Source organism: Hipposideros armiger, unplaced genomic scaffold (genome assembly GCF_001890085.2).
Source record: "Hipposideros armiger isolate ML-2016 unplaced genomic scaffold, ASM189008v1 scaffold_9, whole genome shotgun sequence".
Classification (NCBI taxonomy): domain Eukaryota; kingdom Metazoa; phylum Chordata; class Mammalia; order Chiroptera; family Hipposideridae; genus Hipposideros; species Hipposideros armiger.
Window position 1 is genome coordinate 861,879 of NW_017731359.1, and position 12,537 is coordinate 874,415.

General features: G+C 45.2%; 1 protein-coding gene across 9 annotated transcripts in view; it reads right to left on the bottom strand.

The window, feature by feature from the left end:
• Positions 1-3,748: 3,748 nt before the first annotated feature.
• Positions 3,749-12,537, bottom strand: part of ZNF23 (zinc finger protein 23) — a 49,094-nt gene continuing 40,305 nt past the window's right edge. For 5 of the 9 annotated variants that reach the window (XM_019654183.1, XM_019654168.1, XM_019654159.1 and 2 more), the window contains 3 exons: positions 10,559-10,685; positions 9,803-9,907; positions 3,749-6,039 (listed from right to left, as the gene is read on the bottom strand). In XM_019654183.1, the coding sequence (XP_019509728.1) occupies positions 4,238-6,039; positions 9,803-9,907; positions 10,559-10,685 (2,034 nt within the window). In that variant the 3' untranslated portion in view covers positions 3,749-4,237. Of the gene's footprint in view, positions 6,040-9,802; positions 9,908-10,558; positions 10,736-12,537 lie in introns of all 9 variants that reach the window. The other 4 variants (XM_019654205.1, XM_019654197.1, XM_019654191.1 and 1 more) reach the window with 3 other exon arrangements.

The following is a 12,537-nucleotide window of genomic DNA, read 5'->3' on the forward strand; positions in this document are numbered from 1 at the left end:
CCTGCGCTTCCTCGCTTCCTCGTTTCCTCCCTCCCGGTCGTGGGAAACTTCAAACGCCATTCCGTACCATGTGCCCTTCCCAGGGGAGCATGGTGGCAGGTCCCATCGCCCCCATCTTGTATTGTTCTCATCCACCTCACACCCGCGGCCCTGTTATGGAACTTTTGGATTCTGAACCCTGCATTCCGGCTTCTGTTCTGGACTCACCTCTCACCGCTCAAGGGAACTTCTACGTAAAGCTCGCCGCCCTTCACTCTCAGGGCCCCGCTGGGAAACGGTCCCTTCCTTGCTCCTCCACACAGCAGCCCTGTTGATGTGAGGTTACAATATGGGCCTCCGAGTAAAGTTGTATTAGGGGAAATAAGATTACGCTTCTTTTAAGAAAAGTTTGTAATGCGCTGGCCTAACCTTTCTGAGAGTCTTTCCGACTCTGGCCCGCAGGATGCGGGGGCCGGCCCCCGCCCAGCTCTGCGACCATGCCCACCTCCACCCTCACCCCCAGCGGATCCACAAGTGATTTTCCACCCAGAGCTCAGACCTGACTGCCCTAGGACGCTGCTCAAAGGACTCTTCCAGAAGACAGCAGAGACACCCACCCCCGCGCCCCGCGCCCCTCACCCCGTGGCCGAGGAGACTCGGGCAGCCTTGTGGATGTTTTCTTCCCGCCCCTACAGGAGAGCCGGCTGGGGCGGCTCCTACCCTGCAGTAAGCGCACTGGCCACCTGGGGCAGCAGGAGGCCAAGGCTGGCTGCCCAGTGACTCCTAATGGCTTCCGCCAGCCCAGGTGCAGGTCTCGGGGCCCCAGACGCGCAGGCCCGACGTCCCTGCTCTTTCTCACACAGAGGCCAAAACAGTCCCAGAGCGAGAAGGCGCGCGCCCAAGGGCGGCCGGCGAGCGAAGGGCGGCTGCGGAAGGCCGCCCTCCGCGCCCCGCGCCGCGCGCCCCCAGCCGAGGGCGGGTGGGATCCGGAGCCTCGCGTCCACGGGCTGGGAGCACGTGGGCTCTAAGGCCAAAGGCAGACAGACGGCAGACACACGGAACCACCCTTACCGTGGCGGGCTGCAGGAAGCCAGCCCGGAGAGGCGCCGCGCGGCAGTGGCACCAGGGAGGGATTCCTGGAGGATGGGCTTGGGCTGAGCGTGGGTGGGACTTCAGTGGCCCTGAGGGGGTGGGGGCCACACTTCTGGATCACCGGAGCCACGGGTGAAGCGGGGGAGCCTGCGCGGGGCGCAGCTGGTGAGCAGCAGGAAGGAAAGCTGGAGCAGAAGCAAGCAAGGCTCGGGCTGCGGGCAGCCCGAGAGCAGGCGGAGGACCCACAGCTCTGCGGAGCAGGCTCAGACCTATGGCCGGAGCCCGGGGAGCCGTCGGATTTGCTGAGATCACGTGGTCTGTGGTGCCTATGGCGCCTGAGAGCTGAGGGAAGGGGCTGCGGGGAGCTGAGAAGGCCGAGGCTCGCGCATCTTGGGTTCTCCAGCACTTGGCAAGCCCTGGCCTGAGGAGGGGGCCTGCCTTCCACAACCGTCCAGTTGAACGTTTATATTGTAAGGGGAAGGATGTTCTCAGTTCCTTGTCAGGAATGGATAGAGAAAGTGGGGTTGTGCACTGGGGAGAATGACTTCAGAGAACCCCAAGCCCCACGGCAAGGAGAGGGCCACCAGAGCTGTGCTTTGCTCCCCACCCCACCCCTCCCCACCCCCCACACACACTGATTCCTGCCTCCACCCTCCCATGGACCCTTCCAGCCCTGCCCTGCTTGGGCTTCTCTTAGGCTCTTCCCTCTCTTGCTGGGTGCCCTGTGGCAGCCATGTTTTCATATGAGCCACAATTTCCCCTTGACCTGGTCAGGACCAGACCAGATGTTTTTTGAGGGCCCCCTCCAGTGTGACAGACTAGCATGGGAGGGTGGTCTGTGCTGCAGGGACAGAATGCAGTGACCCAAATTTAGGAAGAAAAACTGATTTAATCCTGGCTCTTCCAGGCCCATGGCTCCAGTTCAGAAAAGAAGTACTTTTGTAGGGGACAGGGGTCTCCAGTACTGTGACTCCTTTTTGTTCTCTTAACATGTTAAGCGCCATCTCAGTCACTGGTGACTGACACTATACTTTCCATTCGGACCGCATCAGTCACTGGTGACTGACGATATACAATTTTAAAAATTATATTTTTCTATTAGGAAAACTAATTTCACTTGAATCGCTTTCACATGTTTCTTCTACTGATATTGTCACTGTTACGGGTAAAGAAAAATTTTTTAAACTGCACTGGAACACGAACCACAGACAACTGACTAAAGAGAAAGCATATCAGTGAAATCAGATATCGCGGGCTAAACGCAAAGGAAGACAAAACAGGCTTGGCGCTTAACATGTGAAGGCCTCCACTGGACCCAGGAGGCTCTAAGTGATGGGGCCACAGGACCTGGTGAGGTTTTGCAGATGTCTGCCTTCTGGCGTCCCTGGGATCTGAACAGAAGGACCTGTCCTGGACAATAACAAACCTACGGAGAGGGAGAAAACCCTTAGGGACCATCAAGATGGGAATGGCCTTGAGCCCTAGGACCAACACAACACCCCCACCCTCAGCTGACCAGAAGACTAAAACCCAGAGAGGCCAAGGTCACAGAACATTGATGGCAGATCTGGGCTATCAGGTTCTGTCCTCAGTGACTCTTGACTCTCTCCTAGAGTCCCTGTCTAGGTCTTGCCACAGCAGAAACTGTGGGACCCTGCTGGGCATCAGAACTGCAGGACTTCCTGTCCCCACATGCCCTGACTTCCACATTCAGAAACCATCTAGAGGCTGTTCATGAAACAGGAGGGTTGGAGTGAGCTATGGCCTTCTGACTTCTCCTCTGGCATGGGTAAGTGACCATATCAGCCACTGATTTGCTGTGTGGCCAGGGAGAGTGCCATCCATTTCTGGGCCTCAGTTTCTCTGTAAGTAAATGAACTTGGACCCCCTGGCCTGGGGCACTTTTGGGTCTTAGTGTGTGGTCTGGAACTTCCCAGAGAAGCAGGGCCAGAGGGTTGGGGAAGAAGGGCCCTGCTCGCTCCTGTCCTAGGTCTCCGGGGTCTGCCTCCACACATGCTCAGCTCCCAGGAGCCTGGGGGCGGGGGAGGGACTTATACAATGGTCTCACAGACACTGCTTAAGTCCCATACTATGTCATTAGCTTCCTGACAGGAATGGTACCTTTGAATTACTCAAGACTCCCAGCCAACACTGGTCACTTGAGCTACAGAGAACACAGTAACAGGTATGTCTGAGGCAGGGAGGTAGCCTATGTCTGTGTGTGTCTATGGGACGGTCTGGGTATATGTGTTATGTCTGTGGGAGAGAGGTTTGGGGGCTTCCTGTGTGTGACTGTGTGCATGTTTTAATTTTCACTCATTGGAGTACTACCGCGACTGAACTTCCATTAGTAATTTTTATATCTTTTTAAAAACTACCTGCTAGTGTCATTTGCTGGGTTTTATTATATTGCTTATCTTTATCTTAATGGTAAGACCTTTTTTCATATTAAATATTTCACTTTTATATCACAAATTTTACAAAGGTATTTCCATGTTTTGAGCTTTACCTTTTAGCCTTACTTGGGATTACTTAAAACATAAATATTTAATTTTGAAAAGTCAATTTATCAATATTTTCCCTTATGGTTGGTTTCTACCTTTCATCTGATGCTTAGAAAGGTTTTCTCTATTCCGTGAAAATAAAAAAACTTACTCATATTTTTCCTTTTTAAAGGAAATCTTTATTGTTTTTCTTCTTTACAAAAGTGATGCATGCTGGTTGTCAAAAATGAAAGGGAAATAAATTTAGATAGAATGAGTATCTTTGTAAGTTTTCCTAACCAAGAACGAGGTTTCTTCTGTTTCTCCATTTATTTAAGTTTCTTTTTGTAGCCCTCAGTGGACATTTATAATTTCTTCATATATGTCCTGCATAATAATTATATTTATTACTAGAAAATCTACTTCTCTTGATGGTGTTGGGAATGGGATATTTTCTTTCATTATATTTTCTAACTGGTTGTTGGTATAAAACAAACTACTTGTTTTTGAATGTTACTTTTTAAGTGGTCATCATTCCTGATTTACATTTGAATAAAATGAAAATGATTTGTTTCCATGTGAAGATTCTGCCATATTCATTTCTCTCAGGGTTTTCCACCAGGGTGAATCTGATACCTGATTCAGTTTAGAATTAGCCTTGAGACTTTTCTACGTCTTTCTCATTAGGATTTTCCTTCACTATGGACACTCTGATGCTGACTGAGTTGGAAGTTAAACCTGAAGGCTTTTCCACACACATTACACATATAGGGTTTCTTCCAAGTATGGACAGTCTGATGTATAATACAGTCAGAACTATAGCTGAAGCCTTTGCCACACTCCACACATCTGAAGGGTTTCTCCCCGGTGTGGCTTCTCTGATGCCGAATTAAGTGGGCATTAACATGGAAGGCTTTTCCACACTCCTTACACTGAAAGGGTTTCTCTCCAGTATGGATTCTCTGATGTACAATATAGTCGGAACTACAGCTAAATGCTTTCTCACATTCCATACATTTGAAAGGTTTCTCCCCAGTGTGTATTCTCTGATGCCTAGTTAGTTTGGCATTGATACTGAAGGCTTTCCCACATTCTTTACATTGATAAGGTCTTTCTCCTGTATGGATTCGGTGATGATCAAGTAGGTTTCTTTTAGAAGTAAAGCATTTCCCACACTCATTACATTCAAAGGGCTTCTCCCCAGTGTGAATCCTCTGATGTTGCATTAGTTTTGCGTTGACGTTGAAGGCCTTTCCACACTCATTACACTCATAGGGCTTCTCCCCAGTGTGGATTCTCAGATGCTGCCGAAGCTGGGAATTACACCGGAAGGCTTTCCCACATTCGTTACACTCATAGGGCTTCTCACCTGTGTGGATTCTCTGGTGCTGGATTAACTTCCCTTTGACACTAAAGGCTTTTCCACATTCAGTACACTCATAGGGTTTCTCACCTGTGTGGATTCTCTGATGCTGAATGAGTTTTGCATTATTACTGAAGGCTTTTCCACACTCCTTACACTGATAGGGCTTCTCTCCAGTGTGGATGCTCTGATGCTGCCTAAGCTGGGAGCTGCACCTGAAGCCTTTCCCACACTCGTTACATTCATAAGGTTTCTCTCCAGTGTGGATTCTCTGGTGTTGAATTAATTTTGCATTGACATTGAAAGCCTTCCCACAGTCATTACACTCATAAGGTTTTTCCCCAGTGTGGACTCTCTGATGTGTGATATATGCAGAACTGCAGCTGAAGCCATTTCCACATTCTTTGCACTGATACGGCTTCTCTCCAGTATGGATTCTCTGATGCCTGCTTAGACTCCCATTAACACTGAAGGCTTTCCCACACACCTTACACTGATAGGGCTTCTCCCCACTGTGTATTGTCTGATGTGTAATGTAATGGGAGCTGTAACTGAAGCTTTTCCCACATTCCACACATTTGAAGGGTTTCTCCCCACTATGAAGTCTTTGATGCCAAATTAATTTTGCATTAGCGCTGAAGGCTTTGCCACACTCTTTACACTGATAGGGCTTCTCTCTAGTATAGCTATCTTGATGTTGATTAAGTTGAGCATTATACCTAAAGGTTTCCACTAATTCTTCACATTTAAAAGGTCTTTCCCTGGAATTACTTATTTCATGAGGAATAAGTTTTGTGTCAAAGTTCAAGGCTTTTTCCAAACCTGTACACTCAGGGGGTTGGTCTCCAGCAGAAATGATGGTATGACACTGATTCAAGTTTGGACTAAAGAAACACTCCTCCATGGGGCTTGTGTTGTGTTTCACTGTTCTGTCAATGACATTGCTGTTTTCTTTCTTCATACTTCCTACTGAGTGGATTTCTTGCTGTTGTTCTTCTAGAATACAGGCTTCTGAAAAGTCTGTTTCCTGGGGAAAGTCCCCCTGAAGTACAAATGATGTATTATGTTTTTCTTCACGTGTTTCCTTTGTCATATTATTGTCAGTCTGGATGTCAATATCTACTATAAAAAACAAGAAAACATAAAATGTCATGTAAGAACCATGTTAGAAAAAAAGAACTGTGCTAAAAAGAATAAAGGATCATAGTAATCAAGGGGCTTTTTAAAATCAGCAGACTAGGTAAAAAAATCTAAGGTTCATCCACAATAATATGTAGCTGGTAAGAAAATGAAATAAATCCTTATATGCTGACAGGAAAAGTTGTCCAAAATACAATATTAAGTGGAAAAAGAAGTTGAGAAATGGTATACAAAGATTCCATTTGTGTAAAGGAAAATAAAAAAAGGGCTGACATATACATATATATTTATATATGTCTAAAAAACTTCTGGAAGAATACACAAACTGGCACAGGAAGTTTGGTAGATTTCCCCCCACTTTATATTCTTTCTGCACTGTTTTGAGTATGTGCCAATGTAATAAATTTTAAAGTAATGATTTTAAAAGACTGCCAGTCTCTAAACCAATAACCAATAACATGAAAGTTAAGAGTGACAGCAGTGGAATAAAATTCTAGATCTTATCCACCAAATAAGCATTCTTTCCATCACATCATACTTTACTATACTCTGCAGTTTCTTCTATTATCCTTATGTTGCTGAATCCCTTATTAATAAAAATGGAAGTTGCTTAAGAAGGAATCCAACATGGGGGACAGCAAGTGTTAGCAGCACCAGGAAGCAAAAAGGAAAGAATTGTATTTCTTTCCTTAGAACTTAAACTCTAGGTTTTCCAAAATTTCTCCTTCAACTTCTTTTTTTCTCTACTTCAGAGAGGGTCTGTTTAGGCCCATGTGACCCCTTTTATCCCATCTCTTCCCGCCCCCTCCAGAACACTGCTGTATTTTCCTTGCCTTTCCTTTTACCTATTCCCTCAATCCTAAAACTGGTCATTCCCTAAAATTCTTTCTATAAACTCATTACTCTTTCTATAATCCCTATAGTCCCAATAGAGCCACTGATCTCTGCATTTGTTCCCAAATTTCTCAAAATTGGGGAAAAAATGCTGCCTCTATTTTTGCATCTCTCATCTCTCCCCAGTCACATGTAATATGCTCCCTGCCCCAGTGTATCATAATTGCCCTCAAACACTCAAATGACCTGGCTTTCCCTAGCAAGCATTTCCAAATACTACTGATACTTTCCCAATTATAAAAATAATATCCATCTGTAGTATCAGAAACTTACAAAGAAGAAAATTCAAATGACCTGAAATACAACCACCTAACAATAACTACTACTGATCTGATTTATCTCTTCCCCTATCATTTTCCTTCCAATAATTTTGCTCAAAACATATTTTTTCAAAAACGAAATGTTTTTCTTCACATTAATAATTTTCCCATGTCTTTAGATATTCTGTAAAAATACTTTTTTAAATTGTTAAATAGTACTTCATCCTGCAGAGGTACTTTAATTTTTTTTCCAGTTTTATTGAGAAATAACTGACATACATCACTGTGTAAGTTTAAGGTGTACAGCCAGATGGTTTGATTTACATACATAATGTGAAATAACTACCACCATAGGTCCAGCTAACATCCATCCTCTCATATAGATGCAATTTAAAAAAAGAGAAAAACGAAAAAAATTCTTGTGATGAGAACTCTCAGGATTTACTCTCTTAATAACTTTACTATAAATTATACAGCAGTGTTGGGTATAGTCATCATGTTGTATGTTATGTCCCTAGTACACATTTATCTTATAACTGTTTGTACCTTTTGAGAGGTACCTTAATTTAGTCATTCTCTCTATACTGAAAATTCAGGTTATTTTCAGTATTTTATTATAAAAAAATTATGATGAGTTTTTTATGCATGTGCACCTTTGTCTATATCTGATTACTTTATTAGGATATAGCCCAAAATGGGACTATCCAGTACAAACTTTTAGAAGGCTCTTGATATGTACTGCTAAAGTACTTTCTAGAAAAACTAATAATTCACATTCACCTCCAGAAGTCTATTCCCGTTTTGCTGCACTCTCACCATCAATTCCTATGATTTAATTGTTTTCAATATGATATGTGAAACATCTCTCATTATTTTAATTTGTATTGCATTGGTTTCTACTAAGGGTGAACATTTTTCACACTGATTGAAATACGTGTATGTACTTCTTATGTAAATCAACCGCTTACATTCTTTGCCAATTTTTCTACACTAGTGACCGTCTATTTATCAAATCCTATGGTGTGGCAGATGTTACCGGTTACTTAACCAATATCCATTCTCCCTTTCTTCCTTACTAGCACATCCTCCATTTTTTATGAGGTAGCAATAAAAACTACAGCTAAAAACTGTATTTTCTACCCTCTCTTGCAGTGGAGACGGCCATTTGATACAATCCCAACAAATGAGATTTAAACAGAAATCAGTGGGTGGGGCTTCTGAGAAAGATTTTTTAAAAGAAAGTCAACTCTGCTGCCATGGGCCTTGTACTCTATACTTTCCCCTTCTACCTGCCTAAAACCTATTTGATTCCTCACCCCAGTTAACCTACACACACTGACTAGATTAATGTTTCTATCTTCAGCTAAGGTCATGATGGGTTGTTCAAAAACTTCAGAGACTTCAGGACTATCTACTGCCTACAGAATGAAATCCAGACTCCTTTGATTAAGGATCTCCACAATATCACTTTTCCCCCACTTTATATGCTAAGCACTTTAAACTTTCCATTTCCAAAACATGTCTTTCTTGATTGGTGGTCATCTGGCTGAAAGACCACAAAGAACAAAAACTCACTGAAACCATCTTTTAAAAAAGAAGGATTCATTGAAAGAATGTAAGAGAACCTTATAGACTCCAAAACAAAGTAAAGCTGGGCCTCATAGGAAACGGGAAGTCATCTGGCAGCTACTCTGCTTGAGCCAATGAGACATCACTACTTCAAGTGTGGTCTGAGAACCAGAAGCATTGGCATCACCTGAAAACTTAACAGAAATGCTGGATCTAGGCCCCATAACAGACTGACTGGATAACAATCTGCGTATCTACAAGAGTCCTGGGTAATTCATTTGCACATGGTTTGAGAAGCATTGAACTGAGAGCACTTCCTCCCTTCTGCCTTATTTCCTACAGCTTACTATATGAAGTTGTCACCTCCAAAAAAAAAAAGAAAAACCCAAAATAATAAAAACTAATATATCATTGAACATACACTATAAGCCAAGCACGATACCTGTTATATCATTTAATCTTCAACCCATAAGACTAGCACTATTACCTAGTTTTATTATTATTCCATTTTCAAGGGTGAGAATACTGACTCTTAGAGATGTAAATAATTGACCTGCCCAAAGTCACACAACTAGGAAGTAACACAGTTGGGACTGGACCTCAGAAAGTCTGCTCCAAAACCACACTTTTAACCACCAGGCTATTTTGCCATTCTGTGTAAAAAGACTGTTAATTCTGTATCATCTGCATTAAACGGACAATGCATATAAAAACAGCAAGAACCCCCACAAAATTACTGAATTCTTTCATTCTTTTCTGAGAAAGGTAGAATTCCAAAATTAGGATTGAAAAGACTTAGAATGAGGCATTTGAAAATGATCTGTTCTTGGAATTAGAAAGAAATAGCAAACTGTGAAAATGGTCAGAAAGGTCTCAATTGTACCTATCTCTACAAATCATCAAAATTTATTTTACTTGTACAGCTGGCCAACAGACATGGCATGCTTATATACTGCTGAAGCTGACTTTCTTCCTAAAGAGTTAAACTTTCCATCCAAATGGGCAATATGTGCCTCCCTTACCAGTCCAGAGGCTTGTGCCTGTTCCAGTAGCCAGTAGAGATGGGCCCCCCAGCTCACCTCTTCCCTCTAGTTGTGAGATCACAGCAGGTTTGAGAAGTGAAAATCCTGTTTGCGGGGAAAGGAAATATGAGAAAAGGGTGAATAATCTCCCACAGATGAGTTCCTAAGTCTCTAAGATTGTCTCAGCAATGATGAGGGAAGGTAAGAACCCTACCATGACCATGCATAAGGACTGGGGGTAGGCCCTTGGAAGGTGCATGTGTGTGTTGGGGGGGTGGGGCTTACAAGACGCATGGGGGGTAGGCTTGAGAAGGTGAGACAGAAGTTGGAAAGGGCCCAGATTGTGGGCCCAGGAGACCTCATGCAGAGCAAAAGGGAGATTCTGCCCAAAGGGATACCATTTTTTTATCTTGGCCTGAGATATTCAGAGAACAGTGACATCCTTGGAAAGACCTGAGATGCAAGTATGGTGAGGGGGAGACAGGAAGTTACTTTTATCCACACTGTGTCCAAAACACAGCCAGCCTGCATAGGTTGGATCAAGAGTACCTACTAGTCCCAACAGTCCTATATTGGCCCCTAAAGGGCTTGGGGTTTGCCCTTCCCAGACTCCTGGGTCTAGAGGATTAGAAATCTAAGCCCCTGGGATTCCCACTCAGTAAAGAATTATTGAGACTCCACCTGCAACATGCACGGGAAAAGGAAGCCAGGAAACCCCAATTGGCAGAGCCTGGGTCCCAGCGGGAGAGGCCTTACCCAGGGAGGCCACATTCCCATAATTCTCCAGCATCACATCCCTGTACAGGGCCCTCTGTGCAGGGGACAGGCCATCCCACTCCGTCGGGGTGAAGTACACAGCCACGTCCTCGAAGGTCACCGACTTCTGAAACAACAGGTTCCTGCTGCCCTAGGGCCAATTCCATGGCTCGGGCCCTAAGTGAGGGGCAGAGGGCAGTATAAGGGCTTGGGGAGGGAGCTTGTGAAGAGCACAAAATTAATAACAAGGGGAAAGAAAGGAGAAAAACATCTGGAAAATAAACCAGGGAATATCTGACTTCTCTCTTGGCAGAGAAACCTCATGCCATTTTTTCACACTTACAAAAGACAATGTAAGTTGAGATGAAAAAAAAAAAATTCCCATAACCAATTTCTCCTAAAGCAACTCTATCCTTTCAGTTAAGCCACTCCCTCTCTGGCAGACATGGCTCAGGACCACCTGACCAGCTTTCCCACCTCATCCCCTCGAAGTCTTGGCTTCTCCACCCTGCTACTCATGCCCAGCCTCAGCTCTGGGCTCCTCCCCCACCTTGAACTCAGCCTCAAACCATGAGCCACTCCCAAAGAACAGCTATGGCTTCCACCTCATCCAACCCATCTGCAGCCTGATTCCTGTCACTGGCACCCTGGTAAGGGGCTGTGCAGCCTCTGCTCCAGCACCACCAGCAATGGAAGCTCAGTGCTGCCCAGACTGGCCTGGGGACTGGAGGTCAAGGGGTAGGAGCAGCAGCCTATTCTGCTTCCAGATGGGTCTCACTGAAAGCCCAACATTTCCTGTTATCCTCTCCTATTCAAGCCTCATCCTGTCCAACTTCACCCAAGAATTCAGTTTCTCCAACAAGGTTTGCACAAGGAGGGAGCTCAGTTTTCCTGTTAGCCAGCTACTGGGCCACCCTTTTGGACCATCACTGTGGGGAGCAGGCTTTGAGCTGACAGAGTCCTCACATCCTGTGGAATAGTTCAGAGAACGTTCCACCCCCACTGATCTGTGAAGAGATAAGGACAGCTGAAGCGCAGGTGGAAGCGCATAAACAGGATGTAACCTGCTGACAGCTTAACTTGATAAGCATAACCTTTGCTAAGGGGCAATTGTTTCCCCATACCCCCTGCCAAAAGGAAATTGCTTCCTCTATATAAGCTTTGTGTGAAAAATAAACTATGCCACTGCTGCCATCAGCCATCAGCCATCAGCCATCAGCGGTTGATGGTCCTCCTGATCCCAGCTTTCAACTCTGTGTCTTTCTTCATCTCCCACCCAATCCACTCATGCAACTCGACAGCGAGTCTCGACACATCAATATGCTATGCGGTCAGCACAGGCTGTGCCACTCACGGCTGGTGCTGCATGCTGCCCTCAGGCCCGACTCCTCCCTCGTGGGTAGCTGCAGCCTCTGGCTGCCCTCTCGGCCCACCTCAGCCTTCTCTAACCACCTTGGGGATGCACCAGCAGAGATCTGCCCTCAACTCCTCTCTGCCATGATCTGTCTTACTTGACTCTACTGACCCCCACCCAGCAACAATTCTAGTCCAACCTCTGGGTGTTTCTGTGAGTCACTCGACGTGTGACCATGCACAGGTCAAGTAAACTTCTCTACACAAAATTAAATGCCTTACTTGCCCGCTGCCACCAGCCTTTACCCCAGTTCAGTTGGTGCCTTCTCCTGAATTTAAACCTCAGCTGCTGTCACCCACCACTGTCTGTGCAGGAAACCTCAGCTTGAACCCTGGGGATTCCTTCTTGACTCCCCCTGCCCTTACCCCCACCTCCTTATGACTCTAAGTCCTAAAGATTTTTTTTTTAAGATTTTTATTGGGGAATTGGGGGGATGGGAACAGTGCTGGGGAATTAGGGGAAGGGGAACAGACAAGTTGCTCTCCTTTTGTTCTTCAGTCTAGTTGTGGAGGACATTGCTTCACTGGCCCAAGTTGGCACCATCATTGCGCTCTTCCTGGGCGAG